This window comes from Poecilia reticulata, chromosome 2 (assembly GCF_904066995.2).
Source record: "Poecilia reticulata chromosome 2, P_reticulata-male-v2, whole genome shotgun sequence".
NCBI lineage: Eukaryota > Metazoa > Chordata > Actinopteri > Cyprinodontiformes > Poeciliidae > Poecilia > Poecilia reticulata.
Genome location: NC_088831.1, coordinates 140,405 through 164,741, shown reverse-complemented (window position 1 = coordinate 164,741; position 24,337 = coordinate 140,405). Strand labels below are relative to the sequence as shown.

The window sequence follows — 24,337 nt, the reverse complement described above, 5'->3', positions numbered from 1 at the left end:
CGCTGTAATCCACGCGGCGTGAACAATTATCTTATGTCGGTTGGAGTGGGAGCCGAGTTGTCTCGTGATGAGGGCTTTTTTAAGCAGTTTCCCATCCACCGCGCGTGCCGGGATGGAGATCTTATGGCTTTGATGTCATTGTTGGAGCAGCTGTCAAACCAGGCTCATCTGACCGCTGAGGACTCCTGCTATGGATGGACTCCCATTCACTGGGCTGCTCACTATGGACAGGTATCGTTTTGATTTGCCGATTCAAAGTCATTTTTCTACAGTAGAGAAAATACAAATATTTTATTATTAGAAATATTCAGTTTAAATTCAGCCACAACGTCTTTAACTGTGAGTTTAACCTCGGCTGGAACAGCAACAAAAGCCGTAGACTCAAACGTGTTTGTCTTATTGAGCGACTGCTCTGTTGGTTACTTCTCAATAAAGTTATGTGAAAGAAAAAAAACAAAAGCCTAACCGGCGCTGCGCTCTCATTGGTTCCCGCTGAGCCAATCACTGCTTTGGCGCGAAGCCGAAAGCATGAAATGCGGATTTGTTGTTTTTATTTACAAATACTTCTGGATAAATAAGAATCTGATCAAAAAGCACTTTTATTTTAAGAAATTGCCATACCTGCTCTCAACAACAGAATGTATAAAGCTATGAACATGGTCGAAAACAAGCAATAATACAAAAACTGTGAAATGCAAGGATTTAAAGTAAAAAATAAAACTCGGAAAAACTGGGGTTTGTAACAAATTCCCTAAGTGACAAGGATTTTAATTTTGTTTATTTTTACAAGATAACATAATAAAAACTTGTTTTTAATGCTTTCTCAATTTTAACTATCTCCAGACTTATTCCCTATTCAGTTTTCTAAATGTATTTCTTCTTTCTGTCTTTCCTGCATTGTGGCCTTCCTCTCCCTACTTAATTATATGCACCAAAAATTAGTGCAAACATAAATTGTATATTATTTTCTAATCAATTTATCAAGGTACATTTCTATATTTACTCATAACACACAGTATATGATGTAGTGATTCAATAGAATTCATAACTAAACTTGTTCACACTAACATTTTTAAATGATTAATAAAGTACAGAAACAAATTTTAAAAATGAAGTTTAAGTTGAAAAGACATTTTCAAAACGGGCATGTTTTGAAAACAGGATACACTGAACTGAATTTATCCTATGCAGGATCAGAGCCAAGAATGTTCTTGGGTTTTAATGCCTTGTTTAAACGTTAGGACAGCCGTTCACCATAAAGAGAATTGCTTGGCCTAAAGTTTCATAGCAGCTTCATAGTCGTGACCCTCTCAGGGACTCTGGAATAAAAGCTTATTTTAGCTCAATGTAATGATGAAGGTCTTTGCAGCAGTCATTGTCAGAGTAAACGCTGTGTGTGCATCTGGATAAAACCTCCTTGTATTCTTTTCTCTCTAACTTCCCTCATTTTTTTCCTTCCTTGTGTCCTTTATTTCTTCCTAACTTCCTTGTATTTTACCTACAATCTTTCCTTCTTGTTTCAGGTCTCTTCCCACCGTAGGAGCACATAAATCGCTAGTGAGCATTCGTATTTTAGTTTATTTTAAATGGAAAATACAAAAACAAAAACATTGGAAGGTGGTGTCTGGAATATTGACCTGAGAAATGTCAAACCTCTGGATTGCTGTGTATTTACACTGTAAATGTTGCTTTGACAAGATAAAGAGGTTGAACACAACAACAGCTGAACCTCCAGGCGTCCCATGTTAAGACTAAACCTTAAACCAGGAGGTGCCGTCCCGAATGCAGCTTTTTAGGATTCCTACATGTCACTGTCTGATGTTGTGTTCGATCAGCTGGAGTGCGTGGTGCACCTGGTGCAGATGGGGTGTGAGGTGAACACGGTGACAAGCCGCTTCAACCAGACGCCAACTCACACTGCCGCGTTTGGAGGGCACCCTCACTGTGTGGTGTGGCTCACTCAGGCCGGCGCCGACATTAACAGACAGGTGCGTCTGTGGAACCCGTTCGGCTGTCCTGTGACCAGGAGGTGTTTGATCCACATCCTCTGTTCTCAGGACTGTGTCGGTGAGGCTCCCATTCACAAGGCGGCTCGCTCCGGAAGCTTGGAGTGTGTTCAGGTCCTGTTGATAGCCGGAGCAGAACCACAGTGAGTAATCGGTGTCAACAGTTTCTGGAAGATGTTGGGTTAACGGGGGTGGTTCCAGATCTGAAGACCAGCATAATGTAAACTGAAGACCAGGGCATGTTTGTAAATGTTTATATGTAAGCAACAAGGGCAGGAAAACAGTGGTGAGGTGTGCGGTAGGAGTAACAGATGGGGTTTCATGGAAATGCTTATGCTCTGGAGACTCGAGATGATTATCATTTTAAAAGAAAGGTAAAGAACTAAAAAGTCTTGGAAACTGAGGCCGGAAAATGTTGGAATTCTACCGTTAATTCCTGAGTTTTTCTTCCTGTTCAGCTTAAGGAATGCCAGTGGACAGACGGCAGCTGACCTTGCCCAAGCTCACGGATTTCATGACTGCTTTTGCATCATCTCCAATGCCCAGACACATCTGGTCCAGCTTCGTGTGCTCCGAGATTGCGCCCCCTGTGGGCAGGGACAGCACTGCAGGAAGAGGCAGCTGACTCAAAAGGAGAACCATCACATGAAGAAGGCCCGGAGAGCAGAGGGTAAGAAATGTGACCAATTATTGGAGCTAATTGAAAAAAAACAACCATGAATATAAGAACCATGCAGTACAGAAGTGTGTGTTGGAACTGTTGCAGTGTTGGTGCAGAGTAGCATTGGTGATGAGGTGGAGACCATGAGCATGGAGCTGAGCTCAGGTGAGAATAGAATCAGTTTAGATCCAGCAGCCAACGATGGGAGATTTATTTTCAAACATTACACCTAAACTTTTACAGATTTGCTTTTGCTATATTTTCTCCACACACAGATGCAAACACCAAAGCGTTCCTCGGCGTACATCAGCTCACCCCTCCCTCTGAGAACACCCAACTAGACGAACGCCGCCACTCTCTGCCCAGTCCAGCTGAAATGTGCGGCTCGCTGCACCTGATCGGCAGTCCCGGCAGCTCTGGCTCTAACCGGCCGGAACATTGGCGCCTGACAGGAGCCGACTGCGGGGACTCGCTGCTCTACGGACACTACCACGGCTTTGGAGACACGGCCGAAGACCTGAGTGACAGCGGCTGCAGGCAGCCTCTGGCCAGCGCCGTCCACCTCTGCCACGGCTCATAAATGAAGCTGGCGAGACGCCGTTAGGCTGAGTCACAGCACCAAGACCTCAGGAACTTTGGTGCTGAATAGAGTTCAGGAGGTCAAACTCATGAGTCAGGAAATGAAACTTCTTCACTGTCCTGACGTCTTAATTGTTCTTGTTTGTTTTCCCCAATGTTTCAGACTTAAGAATGGTCCTAAGATTCAGCTTGGTCTGCTTTTAACGGACAATTTGGCAAATAAGTCTGTGGAGAGACGTGAAACACTCCAAAGAATGGCCCATGCTACTGGTCCAGTCAGGAGAATGGTACCAGAACAAACTTGATTTTCATGTTTAAAGCCACTTTGTACAGAACGGACACAACGTGACCCAGACATGATCTGAGACATTCTGAATCAAGTTGAACCTTCAAAACAAACTAAATTGATATCAAACATTTGTGCAGCTAAATTTTTCGTTTTGCTGCAATCATTTTTACGTTTCCAGAGGTCAGACAAGGTCAACCAGCCCCTCCCATATTTATGATATCAAACTAATTTGAAATCAAACTGTGCTACTTTGTGCTGCTAAACTTTTCCTCCACAAATGTTTATTTGGGTAATGTGGAGGGGGACCGGTTGAACTTTTGACCATTTAAACTTTCATCAGTATCTTTAAAATAAAAGCAGCACAAAGATTTGATGGCAATTTTGCTTGATTTGAAGAGCGTCTACTTCATTCAAGTAGATGTTCTTCTTAGGCCTGGAAAACTATAGAATTGGGATCTCAGTATTTTTCAGATCTCCAAGTATGGAGAAGGAAAATGAGCATGTAAAAAATATTTCTTTTTCCAGACATTATTCTCCATCATACTGTCTAAACATTCTTTTTTCTTCCCTGTATCTTACTTTATACATTAATAATTTTTTCTCTCTGTACTTGTCCATAATTTGTGCCTTCATTCCTTCAGTTGCCTCCTGATGTCCTTCTGTTCTATCGCCCTTACATCTCTCGTTACTTTTTTTTGTTCCTACCCTTCTTTTCTTTGTGATTTGTCCCTTTATCTCCACCTTTCTTTGGTTCTGTATTTAGTTTTTTTTATATATACATTTAAGGTGCTTGGAAAATAATCTAAAGAGCTGGAAGCTCTTGGAAAGCATGGAACGTCGACATGAGCAACTTGCAAGTTGCCAGGTTGGTTGCGGTAGCTCCTGTAAAACTGACGGTTCCTACCTGCCACCTCATGTGGTGTATTCACGTTTACACCGTTGCTACTTTGCACTATGAGGGGTGACCAGATGACCCCCCTCTGTCCATCACCATGAGGATCTGCTGCACTGAAACTAAACTGAAGTCCTCGATGTACCAAAGGGAACATTTTGTACCGCGTTGTGATTCTGTCTCCAGGGACTTAATCCAAACTTATTTATGTTTTACAGAAGGGGAACCTTGTGCTAAAAGGACAAGCCATGTCAGGTGTGTTGTCACAACTGCCTTACACCAGCAACATTGCTCTTCAGAGCTAGTTTTCTATTTTGTCCTGATCTTTCCTAATAAAACCAGTTTTACACATAACATATCGTGAGTTTTGGTGGTTAATAAATCTGCTCTTTCCTTGATGTAAAGCTGAGATCAGAGATTGGTTTAAGAATAAAAAGGAAGAAAGATACTTTATTTGAATCCTTACATATATTAAAAAGGTCAAACACCAAGCTGTAGAGACGTGGAGGCCGTCTGGTCACTTCCTCAGATCCAGTTGAATGGTTTTCTGCAGATTGGCTATGCTAGCGTCCAGAGCTGCCAGGCCATCTCTGAATGCCGCCTCATCTCTGGTGTTAAAGGTCGACTCTGATTTTATGCTCCAGTTGGACCACACAGACTCCACCTCACACGGCGGGACATCCTCAGAGACGGATAGGCTGGGGTGATGATGATGATCCTGGTGACGAGGTAATGTCTTAACACATTGCTCTCTTTGATTTGTTCCGCTGACTTTTGAGGTTTCTTCTCGTTCTGCAGCAACATGCAGACTCTCGGTGTATGGGGGCTCCCCCTGGTTAAGGGAGGTCAGGTATTCCTTGATGCGGTCAGTGGATGCCACTACTTGATTTTGTTGGCCAAAATACTGCTTTGTGAGGGACAATGAGTTCTGGACATCCATAGGTTTTGATGAACAGTGACTCTGAAGGAGCCTGAAACAGACAGGAAGATCAGATGTTGGCAGCAGCAGCTCTCCAATTCCAAACATCTTTCTTATCTCTACTCTTGAGGACACAGCAAGTCAGTTCTATTATATGCAACTTCAATATAATCATTTAATTTTGACCGAAGTGTCAAGTTCTGAAAATCTGGACAGTTTCATCAGTATATAAACTTTATTTCATCAAGTATGGAATTTGACTTTTAGATTGATTTCTGATTTATTTAAAATTATTTGAATTTATGAGATTGAACTCCTAATATATACATATATTGTAGAAATAAATTTTTTTCTTAGCCCTGCTCTGATCTGTTATCCAGCAGCCTTTAATCAATTGCTTTAAAAATGCTTACAACGGCATTTTTAAATGTGTAACTTAGAGAAACATTAGATTTTAAAGGAAATATCATTACTGATTGAAATATATTTGGTAAAGCAAAACTCCCCCTGGTGGACTCTTTAAGAACTCCACCCAGACTTACCTTCTAAGAAGTTTGATTTCCTTCAGTCTTAGCTGAGCGACTGATTCTAGCTCAATCTTCTCTCGCTCGCTCTCCAGCAGCAGGTTTCTAGCCGCCTCCAACTCTGCAAACAGACACATGTTGCTTGACCAAAAGAAGCCAACTTATTCTCTCCGTACCACTTCAGGATGTAGTAAAAACATTTTAAACCACCAGATTTAAACTAAATACTTATTTTGCAGTGCAGTAAAAAATTGTTCCATATTTCATATTTAACAGTAGAAAAGTTTTTTTTTCCCAGCTCTCACTCTTATTTCACACCTCACCACTGTCTCACTGCCGTTCAACACTCTTCACATTCTCCTACCACTGCAGTGAGTTGCTATGGATATAATCTCAGTCAGTCTAAACCTGTCTTTATGAGGGCCTTCTCTGCCTCGGTGTCCCTCAGCCGGCTCCGTGTGTCCTGAAGAGCTTCCCGTAGCTCCGTGAGGTCGTCCTGGAGTTGCTGAAGGCTGGACTGGGCAGAGATGACTTCCTGTTCGAGGCTTGGTTCTGTGGCGAGAACAGGATGCTGCGGTGACAACTTCCTTTAGGTTGGGTCAAATGGTGTCATGATTCAAATCGTCAAACGCTAACATCAGACACAGAGGTTGAGAAAATATGCAATTCAACTCCCAATAATTTAATCTTTCAAAAACATCTGCTGCTGTTCAGCAAACGACAATTGCCAAAACTTGACCTTCTGAAGAAATTAGTATCTCGCATTTCTGAGGTTCCTCCACCTTCTTATGCCAATTCTTCACACGGAAACACACACATTTCAGGGTAGATGTGTGTCTGAAGCCATGGGTGAGTAGAGCATGAAGGGAAATGATGGCATACCTGCAGAGCTCAGGGTTCTGATTGTCTGAAACACAGACGGTCTGCTGTAAACTGCCAAACATATATATACATATATTTGCATACATACATATATACACTCCTGATCAAAATCTTAAGACCAGACAAAAAATTGCAAGAATTTGCATTTTGCACCATTGGATCTTAAGAAGGTTCAAAGTAGAGCTTCACAATGTTAAAGGAAAAAATCAGTGCAAGAGACAAGAACTTTTGAGCAGGGAATTTTCTGAAAACTGCATTTACACTCAAACATGATTTTTTTCAGCTGATCAAAAGTTTAAGACCATTGTCTTTAAAAGCCAAAAGCTGTGCAAAAATCTGGATTCCATGTCAAGACCTCCTGATGGCAAAAGCAAAAAAGCTCACTGACTTTGAACGTGGTAGGATTGTTGAGCTGCATAAGCAAGGCCTCTCACAACGTGCCATCGCTGCTGAGGTTGGACGCAGTAAGACAGTCATTTTGCATTTTTTAAATGATCCTGAGGGTTATGGAACAAAAAACGTCAAGTAGTAGACCCAAAAAAAATTCACCAGTTCTGAGCCGCAGAATCCAATTGGCTGTCCGTCAAGACACAGAACGATCCTCTACCCAAATGAAGGCCATTACAGGTGCTGACTGCAGCCCAATAACCATCAGGCGGCATCTGGAGAGAGAGAAGGGCTTCAGAAACAAAAAACGTCTTCAAAGGCCACGTCTTCTTCAACGCCACAAAATTGCCTGTTTGGACTTTTCAAGGGTGCACCAAGCATGGGACATTGAAAGGTGGAAGAAAGTTGTCTTCTCTGATGAGAAAAAATGTAACCTTGATGGTCCTGATGGCTTCCAACGTTACTGGCATGACAAGGAGATCCCACCTGAGATGTTTTCTACACGGCACAGTGGTGGGGGCGCCATCATGATTTGGGGTGCGTTTTCCTTCAATGGAACAATGGAGCTTCAGGTTGTGCAGGGCGTCAAACAGCAGCTGGCTATGTGGAGATGTTGCAGCGGGCATCCCTCATGACTGAGGGCCTGTGTGGTAATGATTGGGTTTTTCAACAGGACAATGCTGCAGTTTACAATGCCCGTCTGACAAAAGAGTTCTTCCAAGAGAATAACATCACTCTTTTGGACCATCCTGCATGTTCCCTGGATCTAAACCCAATTGAGAACATTTGGGGATGGATGGCAAGGGAAGTTTACAAAAATGGACATCAGTTCCAGACAGTGGATGCCCTTTGTGAAGCCATCTTCAACACTTGGAGCAACGTCCCCACTTGCCTCCTGGAAACACTGGCATCAAGCCTAAACGATTGTTTGAAGTCATCTACAAGAATGGTGGAGCTACTCATTACCGAGTCCTTTTTTTTGACACTATGATTTCTGTTTTGGGGGGTTTTTGGGTTTTTTGAGCAATGGTCTTAAACTTTTGATCAGCTGAAAAAAATCATGTCTGAGTGTAAATGCAGTTTTCAATTAATTCCCCGCTCAAAGGTTTTTGTGTCTTACGCCGATTTCTTCTTTTAACATTGTGAAGCTCTACTTAGAACCTTCTTAAGATCCAATAGTGCAAAATGCTAATTCTTGCAGTTTTTTAACTGGTCTTAAGATTTTGATCAGGAGTGTACGTGCACGCATGCACGCACAGAGGTGAAAGTAGTTTTAAAAATTATTGGGGGTACTAGCTCTTGAATCACTAGAAAGTAAAGCTGTATTTCCTTCAGCCCACTGGTTGTTATGTTGACACCTTGAGATGCCATGAGACCTAAATTCTGAACATCATGGCATGGAGTGCATCCCAGTTTTCCATGTCTGGCATATAACCATTTATTTTATCTTTTAAACTGATTATATTGATCCTGTGTATAGACAGAGGACCCAGCATCATGACCTGTTTGTTCTGAAGATCCTGCAGCTTCCACTTCTCTTCCTAACATGGCGCCTCCTCACCCTGACTCTCATACTGATAGGAGGAACCACAGAGCTCTGTTAGGTTAAAGCTCATCTTCTGAAGTTGGGATGTTTTTCCTCCAACAGGTTCCAGAGGAATCACCTCAAACCAGATGTTGGACTGGATTTTATTTCATTGTCATTTGTGAATGTTAGAGCCTTATTTTCATCAGTGGAGCTATAAAGGTTGAAAAAGGTTATTTTGGAGAAAATCTCATCAACATCAATATTTCCACTAAAGAAGCAAAAAAAAATAGTTTGATAAAGGAAAAGCCTCTCAGACTCTGAGCTCAAAGCAAGATGCCAGAGCAATAAAACTATTTTTTTAAATTAGACAATTTAATTTCACATAATTATCGCGGTAGAAGCCATTTGTTTGTTAAATTCTTAATGAAACATATTTACCGCGTTTGATGCTTGTTGTAAATGATGTATACTCACAGACTAACGAGATAATTAGTCCAAGTTTATTGTTTATCAGAAACTACAGCGGCTGTGATGCGCCAAGACAAAGGTAAAATAACCCGAACAGAGGATCAAAACACTACTCGCACCTTTTTACTCTCTCTCTCCCTTTCTCTCTCTGTCATTTAAGCACACCCATGGCTACGACAACCTCCTGCACTCCTCGAGCCGAGTAGAGATTACATTAAAAACATAACATTCAGTCCGTTACGATATTAAGTTTTCAGGCTTGATATTTATTTTCCGATTATCATTAAGCGTTCCCCTGAACATTTGTCACCTAATGCCGAGATCGACTCAAAACCTTCCACAATCGACATATTGCACCTCTGCTCTAGCAAAGAACAGTTCAGAAACAATATGAAATGGGAAAAAAACATTTATTAACTGATTAAGTCGTGTTTTAGATTGTTCTTGAAAAACTAATCAGTGACGTCTGATTAGTCGGTGCACATGCACCAATTGATTTTTTTTACAGCATACAGCCGCTCCTCTCTCTTGCAGGTACTGCGTACCCCGCTAAATCTTTTAGGGGTACGCGGTACCAGACCCGCCTTCTCTCTCTCTCTCGACGGACGGACGGACGGACGGACGGACGGACGGACGGACGGACGGACGGACGGACGGACGGACGGACGGACGGACGGACGGACGGACGGACAGACAGACAGACAGACAGACAGACAGACAGACAGACAGACAGAGAATTTCATTTGAGCACCTTGTCCAGCGATCAGAGCCCGGACTTCTTCCAGCAGAGAGTGGAGCATCTCCTCCCTGCAGCAGCCCTCCGTCAGGATGCAGCCGGCTGCACCATCAGCATCTCCCATAGGAACACACTCGTCCTTCCCATCACATGCTGCAGATGCAGAGCAGGAATGGTTCTGATCCCTCAGCACTGCGCCGGACCGCTGTGAAGGAGGTACGGAGGCAGACTGGTGCGCAGACGTCTGACAACCCGCAGACAGAGACTGAACAGGCAGGGTTGGTTTCTGAGGAGGATGAAGCTTCACTCCGGAGTGTGGAGCCGGAGGGGTGAAGCTATGGGCGGCTGCTGGTTGGCACCGTTCTGAACTCTGAGCATCTGAGGGTGGAGAGGCAAAACAAACATGGCGGTCTTAGGAAACAGAGGTATGCAGGTGTAACTTAATAAATAATAATAATTTTGTTTATTAATTTTATTTTAGGAATTTATATGAAAACAAAATGAGAGTGTAAATCCGATATTTATCTCAACTTTATAAAATACCTTTTGTTTTATGTATTTTGCCAAAAACCATAAAACAATATTTACATCAACTTTATTTGATCAGGGAAAAAATGGACGATTCAGAAACCTGGTCCTGCCATAAAAATTTTTATTATTTTCTTAAATCAGAGTGTTTGAAATAAATCCCTCTGTGTAAATCTACAAATTATATGGAGTTTCATTTTTTGCATTGAACTACTGGAATAAACTGAACCACTCACCAGCTGATTTTATGGCCGGTTTCTTTTCACTCGCCTTCCCCTGGGAGGTGGATCCTCTTGATTTGATTGCGCCACCCTTTACAATTCTTAAAAGAGCTGGAGTACCTTCCACACACACACACATACTCACAACACAACTAAGTACAGGGAAAATAACCTATTCCAACATGCAGAAGATGGTAGAGACTTGCAGCTTTAATAAAAGCTGCTTCTCCGGGGTTCTGATTCAGTGGGTCTAAATACAGATGCATGCCACACTTTTCAGCTTTTTCCTACGCAACAAAATCTTGGAATTTCTGTTTCTACTCTGTTGGTTTATCACCTAAGATCTTAATATAAAAGAACCAAGCATGCGTTATGTTGGAGGGCACCATTACATCCAAACTGGGTTAAAATCAGGAACTGAATTCCAAACACACCAAGTACCTGCCTTCGCTGGGAATTTCTTTCCAGGCTTTTTTCCTTGGAAACTGGAGGATCTTGGTTTGCTCGTTACTTTCTTTGGGGTTCTCTGAAGACCTGCTGATGCTTAAACATACAACACATCAATTTTTTTTTTTTAGATTATTCTGCAGGAGGATAATTCAATTGAAAGCTGTGAAAGGATTTCACTGAAACACGTTAGAAAACTGACTGCCAAAAAAGGGGCTGATGTTAAAATCTTTGTCTTCTTCTGTTAACCTTTAAAGAAAGCATCATCATTCTACATAAACATGGCTTCAGATGCAGGAGAATGGTGAAAAAAGCAGCTCTGTGAGTCTAAATTAACACAATTCTGCAAAGAAGTGAGCCAAAAAAAAAAGATGGCTTCTTCCTGTCTGAGCGGCCTTTCAGTCCATGTTGGTACATGTCAGGAAACACCACAAATATGAGGCCACGCAGTTCTTCAACTCAAACAGACACAAACCTATGATAAATGTCACAGTTTTGAGTCCAAGTATGAAGGAAAGCAATCTGACCTGCTTCGTCTGCCATAAGAATGCCACTGAGCAAGGCAGCACATTTGTCCAGGCCCCTATGCAGTGTGGTGACCTGAGGGCAGAATGAACATTTAACCAATCAAGAGGCTATTCCAAATAATGATTTTCATCCTGGTCAGGGCTTCATGGTGTGCAGAGAATGGGTTTTATAGAGTCTAAGAATGAAATCTGGGCAGTGCTGAGTATTTACTGGTCTTACTGTCATTGTTATGGGCCTAGGGACTAAAATCCCTGGATGATTCTCACCTGGTCCTCTGAGTCTGTGGAGTAGAGAGAGTAGTTGGGCTGAGGTTGGGGTGGACGTCCTCTATCTGGAGGCTCTCTGATCACCCAAAACAAAGACACCATAAAAAATATTCCTTTAAAATCTATTCTGAACGTTCAAACTCACCGGCTCACTTTAACTTTTCCTGTTAGTCTTCCCGATGTCACCACCTGGCGGTTATAATGAGAAAAACACAGCTAGGTCAGACGTAAGTCCGTCTTTATCCCATGTTTTAGACTAATAGCTAATATAGTGATTAAACCCCTTCAGCAATCCGGAAGTCATACTTTGTCTCGCGCTTTTCCACTCATGGTTTCCCCACAGTCAGTCTAAAGGTAGCAGCTGGACCTAGACGTGGACATGTCTCTAAGCTAACCAGAGGGAAAAGACAACTTTCAAAGTAATCACTTCCGCTGGAAGCATGATATCTAACTAACCAATGGCGTTATGCTGCATTGACTCTCTACTCGGAAATCTAGAATTCCAAGTCATTAAAACGAATTGAAGTAGAAAATCAGACTCGGAACGTCGGAGGTTCTTCAACTCTAATTTTAAAAACCAATACGACATTCAAGTCGAAAAAAGTCTGTATATAATACATAGAATGCCGCACTTATAACGAATGCTTTTTAGGTGCAGCGAACGCATCATTGTAAATGACTCCGCCCACACCCAGCGGCCTCCCGTAAACATGCAGTGCTCTTTTATAATAAAGAGCGTGAAGGGATTTTTGTATTATTTATCCCAGGTCGACAGGGTGGGTCCGTTTAGGAGATACAATGCAAACACGATGACGCTGAAATAATCTGGAGACCAAGCAACTGTTTAATAGAACGGCATATAGGCCCATTATAAATAGAAAAACAGAAAATGTCCACCAAAAAAGAGCAGAAATGTTTTCTATCAAAAAACCTTGGAAATGTCTGGAGTGCTGTGGAGGCGCAGGGGCAAAGCACAACCCACGTATTGAGGCCTTGGTCCTCGTGGCCGTGGTCGCAGGTTCAATTCCCGGCCTGGTGACATTTGCCGCATGTCTTCCCCCTCTCTCATTGCCCTCTTTCCTGTCGAACTACTTTCAAATAAAGGCCACTAGAGCCAACAGAAACTTGAAAACTCGAACATTTTTTTACTTTAGAAACTCAGAAATGTTCCTGGTCCCCCCCCAAAAAATTAGATTATTCTCAAAATTATAGCTTTTTGGTGGAAATTTGCCAAATTCATTTCTGTCTACAATGGCCCTAATACTCTGTAGTAGTTTCAAAACTTCAATTGTAAATAAAAGAAAAACTAATTTCTTAATTCAGGTCAGGGTTAGATATGGAATGTACAAATACCTCAGTGGCACATCCACAGTTTTGGGGACCGCTGTGGAGTTTTCAGAATATAAAGATTAGCGAACCCTCAGCATCCTCTTCATAAGACTGTTTTAACAGCTCTTCAGTCAGATGCTTCTTCAGATCGCTGAAGAAGCATCTGAAGAATGCATCTTCAAAAATACAGCAGTCTGTAAAAAAAATACAGACTGCTGCAGGAAATCAATCAGTATTGACTCTTTAAACAAACTTTTATGAGTTGAATTCAGTCACCTTTTGGTATTAATAAAGTCTTATATAATTGACACATCTGGAAGGATAATGGACTAACCAAAGATTAGATGGAATTATTGCATGAGTGGCTAGACTAATGATTGACAAATACAGAGCAATGGGACATTAGATGATGGAATATAGTCTGGAAACATTCCAAAGTTATCCAACCCTGGAAAGTTCTACACATTAGGAACCCAGAAAAAGGAATAAATGGCCTAAGTCCTTTTTTTTCCCCATTTAGTAGTTTTGCAATAAAATGCTTATTTCAAATAATGTTTTTCCTTTAAAATAATTATATTGGAGTTCTATGGAGCTAGATTTGTTTCACAATTATTCAATAAAAAAAATCATGTCAAACAAAAAAGTAGTATTCAATCAAAAAAAATTCAAACAAAAAAAAAATCTCAACTTTTTAATCATAAACACATTTTTTTACGAAACAAAAATATGTTTTTAAAGAGTTTTGTTTTAACTGAAATTACACCTTTTTGTTTGAAACTTTTATTTTTGCATATCAGAATTTTTTGGTTGAGTCTTAAGTTTTTTTTAAGCTCCTGTTTTTTGGTTGAACTCAACGTTTTTTGATGGAACTCAACTTTATTTGCTTGCGAATCTCACATGAACATTCTGGGCGGGGCTTAAGAACGAGCAATGTAAGACGTGTTCCGATTGGTTAGCGCTGACTAAAGCGGATGACTCCAACTCCCTGAGATCTGAGATAAATAATCTGCAGTCACTTGACGTGTGGTGCAGATTAACGTGGACATTGGTGCAACGATCCGCCGTTTTCCCACTTTAGCTTCAATGCTAGTTAATACACACACGCGCGGCACACACACGGAGGATTACGCAAAAGTTTTTAACACTTATTTCCTCCGGATCATTTGCTATTTTCCACGCTTAATGCCACTCGACAGAGGTGCGCTGGTTAACGAATTCAACATAAAGACAGGCGAATATTACACAAGTCTAGTTTATAAACTTTACCCAGTGCTAACATTAGCTAGCACAATATGCTACCAGGGATCGCGGCAGACAAAATATGTAACTGTCGTCATTAGTTGTACAAGATTTCTTCTTTGAAACAGGGTGGACACTTTAGTAGCTGCTAAACGGTGTAATTTTGTGAAGATAACTTACCATTCACATTCTGTGTCCCTTCACCGAAGCCCTGCAGTTCGGGACAGAGTTCCTAGATCTCAAGGAGTCATCCGCTTTAGTCAGCGCTAACCAATCGGAACACGTCTTACATTCCTCGTCCTTAAGCCCCGCCTAGAATGTTCATGTGAGATTCGCAAGTAAATAAAGTTGAGTTCAACCAAAAAACACGAGCTTCAAAAAAAATCTACTCAACCAGAAACTTAGGCTGTCTACAAAAAAAATTGATATGCAAAAAGTTTCAAACAAAAATTTTTTTCAATTAAAAAAAATAAAACTCTTAAAACACGTTTCGTTTAAAATTATTTTTATGATTAAAAGGTCTAAGACTTTTGTTTGAATAATTGTGAAACAAATCTAACTCGAGTTCATTTAAACATGCATTCTTCAGGGAGTTTACATTCTGTGCTGCTGACCATGATGAGTTCCACTCTTACTGCCCACCTGCATCACCTGGAGTTCTGCTAATCACATCAGTTTTCATCTCCTGTTGCTTTGAACTGTTGCTTTTAAGTTTAGATCGATTGATGGGAAAACTGACCGTCAGAAGTTATATTGCAACTGGAAAGCTGAGCTTTTACCTATAACTTACCTCATGTGTTTTGACTTTCAGCAGTATAAGGAAAAACTCAGGCTGCTCACCATTTATTGTTAATTTCAGAAGTGTCAATGCTCAGAAGAAATAAAAACAAAATTTGATCAGCAGAATGACAGTTTTAATTTATCAAAAATTGAAATCAAAACTTCACAATGTCACCAAGTAAAAAAAAAGCTGCATGCAAGCCCGGGGTTCTACATTCAACATTCACAAGCTCAAATTCCCCAGGATTCATTTAACACTTAACAAATTGAACCAAACAACTAAATCAAGTCTGGAGAAGCATCACTCCCATTCCTCGTCATCAGCTGCAGCCTGGGCAGCCGGCTGGCTCGGCCCGCTGTTCTCCTGGAAGGAGCCCGTCTGCAGACACACAACACAGCAAACATTTTAGAAGAGCAGAAAATCAGACATGGCTCAGAGTCAGAGTGGAAGTAGATTACCTTTCTGGAATCCGTGGAGCCGAATGTTTTCTTTGGGTTGAAGCCGGCGCCATGGCTGCTGAAGGCAGACTCCTCTAACCAAGGCGGCACTTCCTGCTGCGCCTGTCAGGAGAGAAAAACAAAGGTTGTCATCAGGCTGTTATCACAAGCTGAGAGAAAATCAGAGCTCAGAGTCTCACCTTCGACAGAACTGTGACCAGAGAGCGGGCCAACCCCCCATCAGCCTCTGGGTCAAAGAACGACACGGCTCTCCCAACGTTCCCACAGCGTCCAGTTCTCCCAATACGATGGACGTATTCGTCGATGTCCTTTGGGAGGTCAAAGTTCACCACATGCTGAACATCTGGAATGTCCAGACCACGGGCAGCTACAGAGGTGGCCACCAGAACAGGACATTTCCCGGAGCGGAAATCTGTCAGAGCCAGCTCCCGTTCCCTCTGCTCTCGGTCACTGCCAGACACACACAGTTACCATGGGCAACAACAACAACAGGAGCAGATGGAGGAGTGAGGTACCCATGGATGCTGGTGGTTGGAACTTTCTCCTGGCACAGGAACACAGCAATGAAGTCTGCTTGTCTCTTGGTCTCCACAAACACCATGGTACGCTCCGTTCCTGCACAGAGGTCAAAAGTCATCAACCCTCAGTAACGTGCTGCTACTGGTGTAGCAGCACGTTATCTGCTCCACCAGCTGAAACGGTAAGTGATCGTGTTTAATCCTTCATTATGTGCTCCACTTGTTTTGTTCCATGGGCACAAAAATTATGTAGCAACTTCAATCATTCACTTTCTTAAATATCTCCAGTGAAAAATATTCATGGATTACTAGTATTTTTTTTTAAACAAATACCAATATGAACTTCAGTCTTCACTATAAACAATTTCAGGTTTTGCATCACCTTTAACTGCCAGGTTTAGCAGCTAAATTTAGTTCCTTTATTGTAAAACCACAACATGAAGAGTTTTTAGTTTCAGGGTCAAAGGGGATCAATTTTTACATTTTATTCAAAGTTAATAAACAGTTGGTTTAAACACTTGATTCAAGTTTTGGACCAGGGGCACAGCTAAACATGCTGAAAAAAGCATTTTAAAGATTTGGAGAGAGAGAAAAAAAAAATTTTATGCAATATTTTTTCCCAATTTATGTAAATGGACAACCTGGCCAAGTTTTGTCTCATTTGCATAAACAGTAAAAGCCATGCACAGATATGACGTAAACAGTTAACAGCCAACAGTGTACCTGTGGTTTTGAGGATATCAAGCAGCTGCTCCCTCTTGGAAAACTTGGTGACTTGTACAAACTTCTGTTCCACATCGCTGCAGGCTCCGCCCACAATGCCCACAGCCAGGAACAGATAATCCGGCTTTAGAAAGTCGGCAGCCATCCTGTTTAAGGAGAACCATGAATGAGGTGGGGTCATGAAGGTGAAGCTGGAAGCCTGTGTGTTCAACAGACCTCTGGATGTCTTCAGGGTAGGTGGCGCTAAACATCAGAGTCTGACGATTCTCCTTAGACGGCATCCCAGGTGAGCCAACCAGGCGCCGCATGTCTGGCTCAAAGCCCATGTCCAACATCCGGTCGGCCTCGTCCAGCACCAGGTACCGCACCTTACTCAGTCCTACCTGGAACGCACCCACTGAGTTCCTCTTTGTCTTACCCAGAGGAGTAGAAGTGTTCCTGTCCTCACCTTTCCTCTCCCGATCATGTCCAGCAAACGTCCAGGAGTTCCACACACCACGTTACAGCCTTTCAGGATTTCCCTGATCTGGTATCCAGTGCTGACTCCTCCATAGACCACAACGGGACGAACACACGTCCTGAAACACCAGGAGGAAGAGACTTCAGCTCCTGCCTGGCTGGCTGGTTTCTAACCGTCACACCTACCCATGAGCAAACTTCCTAGCCTCCAGGTAGATCTGGTTGATGAGTTCTCTGGTCGGAGCGACTATGACGGCTTCGGGTTCCTGTGTCTCACTGAAGCGACTGGCCGCCACGCCGTCCGTCATGAGCTGCTGCAGGATGGGCAGCAGGAAAGCAGCCTGGAGGACAGGAAGGAACGCTTAGTTTAAGATTTTACACACTGGTTGGATCGTATCCAAAAGTAAAATATTTTTATCGTCCAACAGAATTCCTATCTTTAAGATCTCACCGTCTTCCCAGAGCCGGTCTGGGCGCAGGCCATGAGGTCTCTGCCTGCAGAGATGATGGGGATGCCATGCTTCTGCACCGGGGTCGGCTTCACGTAGCCAGACTTACTGATGTTTTTCCTCAGGGACTCACACAGGGCCGCCTCGTCAAAGGTCTGAGGGACAGACGGAGTCAGTGTGGCTGCAGTCCTCCATCAGACACACAGCTGAGGGACTCACTATGATGGCCCTGGGGGGGTTGGTGCCGCTGATGTCCACCAAGATGTCGTCATACTTGTCAAAGTTGATTCCACTCTTATAGTGGGAGAAGATGGAGTCTTCGTCTTCGGGGAGCGTTGGAGGAACGTATGTGACTCTCGGTTCTGTGGGTCAGAACAGCAACACCGGGTTCTAGGCAGCAGAACATGCTGTGTTTATCCAAGAGCCCGGACGATCACTTACTGTCACTATCAGGGTCATCCTTGACTGGACCTTGGTCTTCTCCTGCAGCACATAGAACAGCCATTACAGATTCACACTCACACACATCAGTTCATTCTCTCATCCTAAAGCCTCAAACCTGGACTGAAGGCCTCTTCATCTTTTCCACGGTAACCTGCAACGACAAACACAGTGAGCTCTTGCTGACAGAAAAGTCCTCTCAAGCTGAAGGTCTGGGTGACCAACCTCCACGGAATCCTCCTCTTCCTCCTTGCTCAGCATCTTTAACACACAAGCAGTGATTAGTCAACAGCAACACCCGTGTCTGCAGAAAGCTGTGCATCCACTGGTACCTTGTCTGAATCCTCCTCTTCCTCCCCGACCTCCTCTTCCTCGCCCTCTGAACCCTGCCAATCAGAACAACAATCAGCCAATCAGGAACTCTTGGAGCAGCAGAAGGAAAACCTTCAAGTTATTCCTACCATTCTCATGAGCTCCATCACCATCCTCTGCAAATCAGAGACCAAAAGTATTAGAGGCTGATCAAATCCCAGGAAACCAAACCAAAATAAAGATTTACAAACGTTACCAGAGAAACCGTCCGAGTTCATCCTGTTGAATCCTCGGCCACGCCCTGATAATAGAACAGGTAAGAGTAAAAATAGCAGCTCAAAGTCAGCCAAGGTTTTTCGTGTAGATAGCTGGAGAACAATACACTTAAAATACTTGTGGAACTGAATCTTTATTTGACTGTACTGGAGTTAGATTGAATATTAATGGAACTGGTCTGCTGTGATCTGGTGCTAAACATAAACAGATTTTTTTTAAAGTGGACAAATGAAGGTCTAGTCTGGTTCAAGTCTCACCTCGACCTACTCTCCCACTGAAACCATGTCTTTCCCCGTCTTCGTTAGAATCCCTGCTGTCTCCATCTGCAACAACAAACCTGAAGGCTTAGAACACTAGAGTTCAACAATTACTTCTATGCAGACTGATCCCTGATACTGCAGCAGGTCGTTTAAAAACGCAGCAAAACCTTTCATTTAGATACAAGAACCTAGATTGGAGCAGTTTTTTTCAATGTCTTGGTTGGTTGAGGAAAAAAACAAAATCAAAATGGCCACCATAGTCATAAAAGAAATTTTATTTTTGCACTAAATTTGCCAATATTTATCACAATTCAATAAAATATTCAATTGTGATAAATGGTATTAGATCATTCATAGGCAGGCCCGTATAAATTATATTTACTGACATTTTTTATTTCTTAAGATGGTTGTCATGAAAAACTAATTTTTGCACTGAAATTGGAAATTGGATGAATGCGTTTGGTTGTGCCATAGAAATCCTACATAGTCTTGATCTAGTGATTCTCTTTTCTGGAGAAAACAGTTCAAAATGGTCACCATATGACCTCAAACTCTTAGACTTGTATCCACACAAGAATTTTTTTTACAATAATATGCTGCACTGTAAAGACAGGCAACACCTTGTCTCCCCCTGCACTGGATTTCACCAGTATTGAAAATGGATGGATCACTGTACCAAATTTTCTGTTGAAAACCATTAAACTGAAGTAATGGGGACCTGCGCTGGAGTTCCAAAATCCTCCTCTGCCTCTCCCTTTGCCTCCTCGACCTAAAGGAAAACATCCAACTCAGTCTCTGTGACTTTAAACTGAAAAATCAGAGACTGCTTACAGCACTTCCTTACCTCGTCCAAATTCACCATGGTCACTTTTCCATGAGTCTCTTCCTGCCGCTTAGAAAAAACAGTTTAAAGATTAGGTTGTTTTTTTTTTACTTAGCTACATATCCTCCATTTAAATATGCTGCAGTAGAATGTAGTTACTGAAAAACCAGCAGGAGATATTTGAAACTATACCATCATTAGAGGAATAGCTGGCTGCTGTAAATGTACTTGCTTTAGTTTCCTGTAAAGTAAAAAGTTAAATCACACATTGACAGTTGGAAAACACCACAGCTTTAAAGTTCAGTTAGCAGCAAATATATTGGTCAATTAAGAGATAAGTAGCTTACCTCTTCTTCCCACTCGTCCATATTTATGGAAATCTTTTTTAAAAATAAAGGGAAAAAAATTAATTTTTTTTCCCCTCTCCATAAAAATTACTTCAGAGTAATAACTTAAGTTTTTACCAGTAACTTAACAGGATCATGGTTTAAAAATCTTTAACCCTTTTAGAAAGCAGGGCCATCATTCTTCTAAATTATTTATAGTAGATGTGGGAAGGCAAACCACAATATAGAAATATGTCTAAAGCTAGAACTTTCTCTTGCACCCCTTAAAAAAAGGCACAATAAACTACGGGAATGCCCAACACAAGGGAATAAATATTTTTTCATTAAGTTTTTCTAATACTCTTCGGTATAACTCATATGAAAGCACAATTGAAAAGTTATAAAATTGAATTCCATGGTTTTCCAGACGGTGTCAAGAACCCTGGTTCAATAGCCCGTTATCATTTGAACGCCAACTTCGACGTCAATGCCTCGAAAACCCGGCAAACACTGTGATAACTGCTACCAAGCTAATGTTCCAACGACGGGCTGGTTATGGATAATTGAGAAATGAAGCCTACAATGCGGTCTCCCGCTAATTATGTCACTAACACAATTGCAGCACATGTCAGTGTCGTCCTTATGCGAAGCCACGACCGCCATGTTGCCACAAACGTCAAGGAAGCAGCTTGGCGCCGGTGCTCCGCCGCCATATTTGTTACAGCTTGCACATGTTCCCAGACATGAAAACTCGCTGAAGCATGGCCCGTTTCTAGCTAAGCATATAAAATTTTACGTAATTTTCCATAAAAATTAACAATATAAAAACTATTAACATTTCAAGTTTTATCGGCGTGATAACATTGCACTTTCAACAGAGCTCTTCATAAAATTAACTTTGACCTAAAAGACTCAAACGTTATTTTATTTCGTTGTTTTAATAACTAATCTTTTCTCATTGGAAGTGGGAATAAAAAGCAGTAAAACTATAAACTAGCTAACATTACCTTTAGCTTCTCAGGTAGAAAGCTATTCTTGTGACTGTCTCCCTCTGCTTTCCAATCACGTTTGTGACGGAGAGCTCACGAGCTAGGGTAGATGACACGGATGGTTGCCAGGTCCGTTTCTGTCCCGCTTTACTGGAGCATGTTGAGAATACTAAACAAATTTCGTTTACGTAATTATTCCGTTTGATTTATCGTGTTAGCTTATTTAAATCAGTTGAATAAAAACAGTCAAATACGAAAATTATATTATGATTTTCTACATCTAAGATAGTATCAAAAGTATAAATGTGAAAATAATTAAAGTAGCTTTGCAAGGAGACTTTGCAAACATTTGAATGTGAATGTTTCTTGGGACATGCTGATGGGGTTTTGCGAATGTGATCAAACGTTTTAATTTAAACATGTGAAGTATGAGCGTCGTATAATTGATCGATTAAATTCGCAACACATAAAATATACTGGATTGAAGTGTCAACACTAACATTATACTTATAACGATGATTGCCATAGCGTGGAATTGTGTAAATAACCAATAGTTATTTTCTGACAGTTTGAAAGCAATACTTGTTTACTCTTGGCGATCCCGCAGTAAAAAATATCTTGGTATGTCAAGTCAAGTCAAAGTTTATTTATATAGCACATTTACAACAGCCTCAGCTGACCAATGTTCTTCACAACAAACACAACATCACAAGCTCATAAACCCTTACTTTATCTTTCTTGTGATTAATGTATCTGGCTTTGCAATTAAGATGACCAAATGATTGCTCTTAATTACATGCCATTAAAAATATCCAGAGCCTTCTCCAGATTTGAGAGTCTCAGAGGTCTACATAAAACTCCTTTGATTCCATGCTTCATGTTTGACCTCTGACCTGTTCTGTCAACTGTGGAACCTTATATGGACAGGTATGTGGCTTTCAAAATCAAGACCAATCAACTGAATTGACCGCTTGATGGACTCCATTTAAGTTGTAGAAACATCTCAAGGATGATCAATGGAAACAGCTCCATTTTGAACTTCATGGCAAAAGTTGTGAACACGTCAATATAATTTCTTGAGTTTCCGTTTTTAATAAATGTGCAAAATACTAATAATCTTATTTTCTACATTGTCATAATGAGTTATTCGTGGGTTGAATTTTGAGTAAAGAGATAAAATTTTTTATAGTTTGGAATTAGGCCGTAACATAAAATGTGGACAAAGTGAAGCACTGTGAATAGTTAGTGGATGCAGTTTGTTCTTGCCCAAACATACAGGTCCTTCTCCAAAAATTAGCATATTGTAATAAAGTTCATTATTTTCCATAATGTAATGATAAAAATTAAACTGTCATATATTTTAGATTCATTGCACACCAACTGAAATATTTCAGGTCTTTTATTGTTTTAATACTGATGATTTTGGCAAACAGCTCATGAAAACCTAAAATTCCTATCTCAAAAAATTAGCATATCATGAAAAGGTTCTCTGAACGAGCAGTTAACCTAATTATCTGAATCAACGAAGTAACTCTAAACACCTGCAAAAGATTCCTGAGGCTTTTAAAAACTCCCAGCCTGGTTCATTACTCAAAACCGCAATCATGGGTAAGACTGTTGACCTGACTGCTGTCCAGAAGGCCACCATTGACACCCTCAGTAAGGGTAAGACACAGAAAGACATTTCTGAACGAATAGGCTGTTCCCAGAGTGTTGTATCAAGGCACCTCAGTGGGAAGGAAAAAGTGTAGCAGAAAACGCTGCACAACGAGAAGAGGTGACCGGACCCTGAGGAAGATTGTGGAGAAGGGCCGATTCCAGACCTTGGGGTACCTGAGGAACCAGTGGACTGAGTCTGGAGTAGAAACATCCAGAGCCACAGTGCACAGGCGTGTGCAGGAAATGGGCTACAGGTGCCGCATTCCCCAGGTCAAAGGTCAAACCACTGTTGAACCAGAAACTGTGGCAGAAGCGCCTGACCTGGGCTACAGAGAAGCAGCACTGGACTGTTGCTCAGTGGTCCAAAGTATTTTTTTCGAATGAAAGCAAATTTTGCATGTCATTCGGAAATCAAGATGCCAGAGTCTGGAGGAAGACTGGGGAGAAGGAAATGCCAAAATGCCAGAAGTCCAGTGTCAAGTACCCACAGTCAGTGATGGTCTGGGGAGCCATGTCAGCTGCTGGTGTTGGTCCACTGTGTTTTATCAAGGGAGGGTCAATGCAGCAGCAATGAGGAGGTTTTGGAGCATTCATGCTTCCATCTGCTGAAAAGCTTTATGGAGATGAAGATTAAATTTTTCAGCACGACCTGGCACCTGCTCACAGTGCCAAAACCACTGGTATTACTGACCATGGTATTACTGTTGGCCTGCCAACTCTCCTGACCTGAACCCCATAGAGAATCTGTGGGATATTGTGAAGAGAAAGTTGAAAGACACAAGACCCAAAACTCTGGATGAGCTTAAGGCCATCGAAGCATCCTGGGCTCCATAACACCTCAGCAGGGCCACAGGCTGATTGCCTCCATGCCGCATTGAAGGCTGCAAAAGGATTCCTGACCATAACTGAACATAATTATTTGAAGGTTGACTTTTTTGGTATTAAAACACTTTTTTTTAAATTGTCGGATGAAATATGCTAATTTTTTGAGAGAGGAATTTTGGCTTTTCATGAGCTGTATGCCAAAATCATCAGTATTAAAACAATAAAAGATCTGAAATATTTCAGTTAGTGTGCAATGAATCTAAAATATATGACAGTTTAATTTTTATCATTACATAATGGAAAATAATTAATTCTATCACAATATGCTAATTTTTTGAAAAGGACCTGTATACCCTGGTGGAAATTTGGCCCATATTTTCCAACAGAATTGGTCGAACTGCATCAGGCCTACTCACACACTCCATTACAGCATTTATCACTAATGCTCTCTGGGATAGAGATGAAGATTTTTGATGGCCGCTCCAATAGATTGACTTTGTTGTTTTTATGTCACTTTGTAACTCATTTTGTGGTATCTGCTGATTATGCTGATATGCTATTTCTCCATGTTTTTTACTCAGGAAAACACCTCTACAGCATGATACAGTA

General features: G+C 41.5%; 3 protein-coding genes across 17 annotated transcripts; 1 reads left to right on the top strand and 2 right to left on the bottom strand.

Moving 5' to 3' along the window:
- Positions 1–33: 33 nt before the first annotated feature.
- Positions 34–4,783, top strand: LOC103477127 (ankyrin repeat domain-containing protein 10-like). Of its 2 annotated transcripts, XM_008430042.3 has the most exons (6): positions 34–231; positions 1,836–1,988; positions 2,058–2,149; positions 2,465–2,676; positions 2,773–2,832; positions 2,943–4,783. In XM_008430042.3, the coding sequence occupies exons 1-6, from the start codon at positions 34–36 to the stop codon at positions 3,245–3,247; spliced, it is 1,020 nt and encodes a 339-aa protein (XP_008428264.2). In that variant the 3' UTR covers positions 3,248–4,783. The 2 variants fall into 2 exon arrangements, with proteins under 2 accessions (XP_008428264.2, XP_008428269.2); XM_008430047.3 differs by lacking the exon at positions 1,836–1,988.
- On the bottom strand, positions 1,983–14,733 carry ccdc14 (coiled-coil domain containing 14). Of its 13 annotated transcripts, none has more exons than XM_008430083.2 (12): positions 14,610–14,733; positions 12,007–12,050; positions 11,862–11,937; positions 11,595–11,667; positions 11,062–11,163; positions 10,636–10,740; positions 9,887–10,249; positions 6,610–6,777; positions 6,279–6,422; positions 5,889–5,991; positions 4,894–5,398; positions 1,983–2,123 (listed from the first exon to the last, which is right to left on the bottom strand). In XM_008430083.2, exons 1-11 carry the CDS (start codon positions 14,610–14,612, stop codon positions 4,945–4,947), a joined length of 1,635 nt encoding a protein of 544 aa, XP_008428305.1. In that variant the 5' UTR covers positions 14,613–14,733; the 3' UTR covers positions 1,983–2,123; positions 4,894–4,944. The 13 variants fall into 13 exon arrangements, with proteins under 13 accessions (XP_008428305.1, XP_008428314.1, XP_008428344.1 ...); XM_008430092.2 differs by having other exon boundaries at positions 11,815–11,875; XM_008430122.3 differs by having other exon boundaries at positions 11,066–11,163; positions 11,862–11,875; positions 14,610–14,681.
- Positions 14,734–15,321: 588 nt separating this feature from the next.
- ddx4 (DEAD (Asp-Glu-Ala-Asp) box polypeptide 4) lies at positions 15,322–21,398 on the bottom strand. Of its 2 annotated transcripts, none has more exons than XM_081614184.1 (22): positions 21,263–21,398; positions 20,277–20,309; positions 20,122–20,170; positions 19,951–19,992; positions 19,825–19,875; positions 19,104–19,169; positions 18,827–18,871; positions 18,720–18,746; positions 18,591–18,644; positions 18,484–18,519; positions 18,377–18,412; positions 18,259–18,300; positions 18,037–18,179; positions 17,820–17,972; positions 17,555–17,709; positions 17,358–17,487; positions 17,126–17,292; positions 16,910–17,055; positions 16,184–16,283; positions 15,848–16,118; positions 15,669–15,770; positions 15,322–15,588 (listed from the first exon to the last, which is right to left on the bottom strand). In XM_081614184.1, the coding sequence occupies exons 2-22, from the start codon at positions 20,295–20,297 to the stop codon at positions 15,511–15,513; spliced, it is 1,914 nt and encodes a 637-aa protein (XP_081470310.1). In that variant the 5' UTR covers positions 20,298–20,309; positions 21,263–21,398; the 3' UTR covers positions 15,322–15,510. The 2 variants fall into 2 exon arrangements, with proteins under 2 accessions (XP_081470310.1, XP_008428196.1); XM_008429974.3 differs by having other exon boundaries at positions 19,951–19,998; positions 21,263–21,397.
- Between the last annotated feature and the right edge of the window lie 2,939 nt (positions 21,399–24,337).

Coding starts and splice junctions, on each gene's coding strand:
- LOC103477127 (XM_008430042.3), top strand. CDS start 34: ATGTCGGTTGGAGTGGGAGCCGAGTTGTCTCGTGATGAGGGCTTTTTT. Junction 232..1,835: donor GGGCTGCTCACTATGGACAG/GTATCGTTTTGA, acceptor GTGTTCGATCAG/CTGGAGTGCGTGGTGCACCT. Junction 2,677..2,772: donor GAAGGCCCGGAGAGCAGAGG/GTAAGAAATGTG, acceptor GAACTGTTGCAG/TGTTGGTGCAGAGTAGCATT.
- ddx4 (XM_008429974.3), bottom strand. CDS start 20,297: ATGGACGAGTGGGAAGAAGAG. Junction 17,710..17,819: donor AGACCGGCTCTGGGAAGACG/GTGAGATCTTAA, acceptor CCTGTCCTCCAG/GCTGCTTTCCTGCTGCCCAT. Junction 15,589..15,668: donor GCTCCACGGATTCCAGAAAG/GTAATCTACTTC, acceptor GTGTGTCTGCAG/ACGGGCTCCTTCCAGGAGAA.
- ccdc14 (XM_008430065.3), bottom strand. CDS start 12,191: ATGAGTGGAAAAGCGCGAGACAAA. Junction 11,668..11,861: donor CCACAGACTCAGAGGACCAG/GTGAGAATCATC, acceptor TTCTGCCCTCAG/GTCACCACACTGCATAGGGG. Junction 6,423..6,609: donor GATACTAATTTCTTCAGAAG/GTCAAGTTTTGG, acceptor TTCTCGCCACAG/AACCAAGCCTCGAACAGGAA.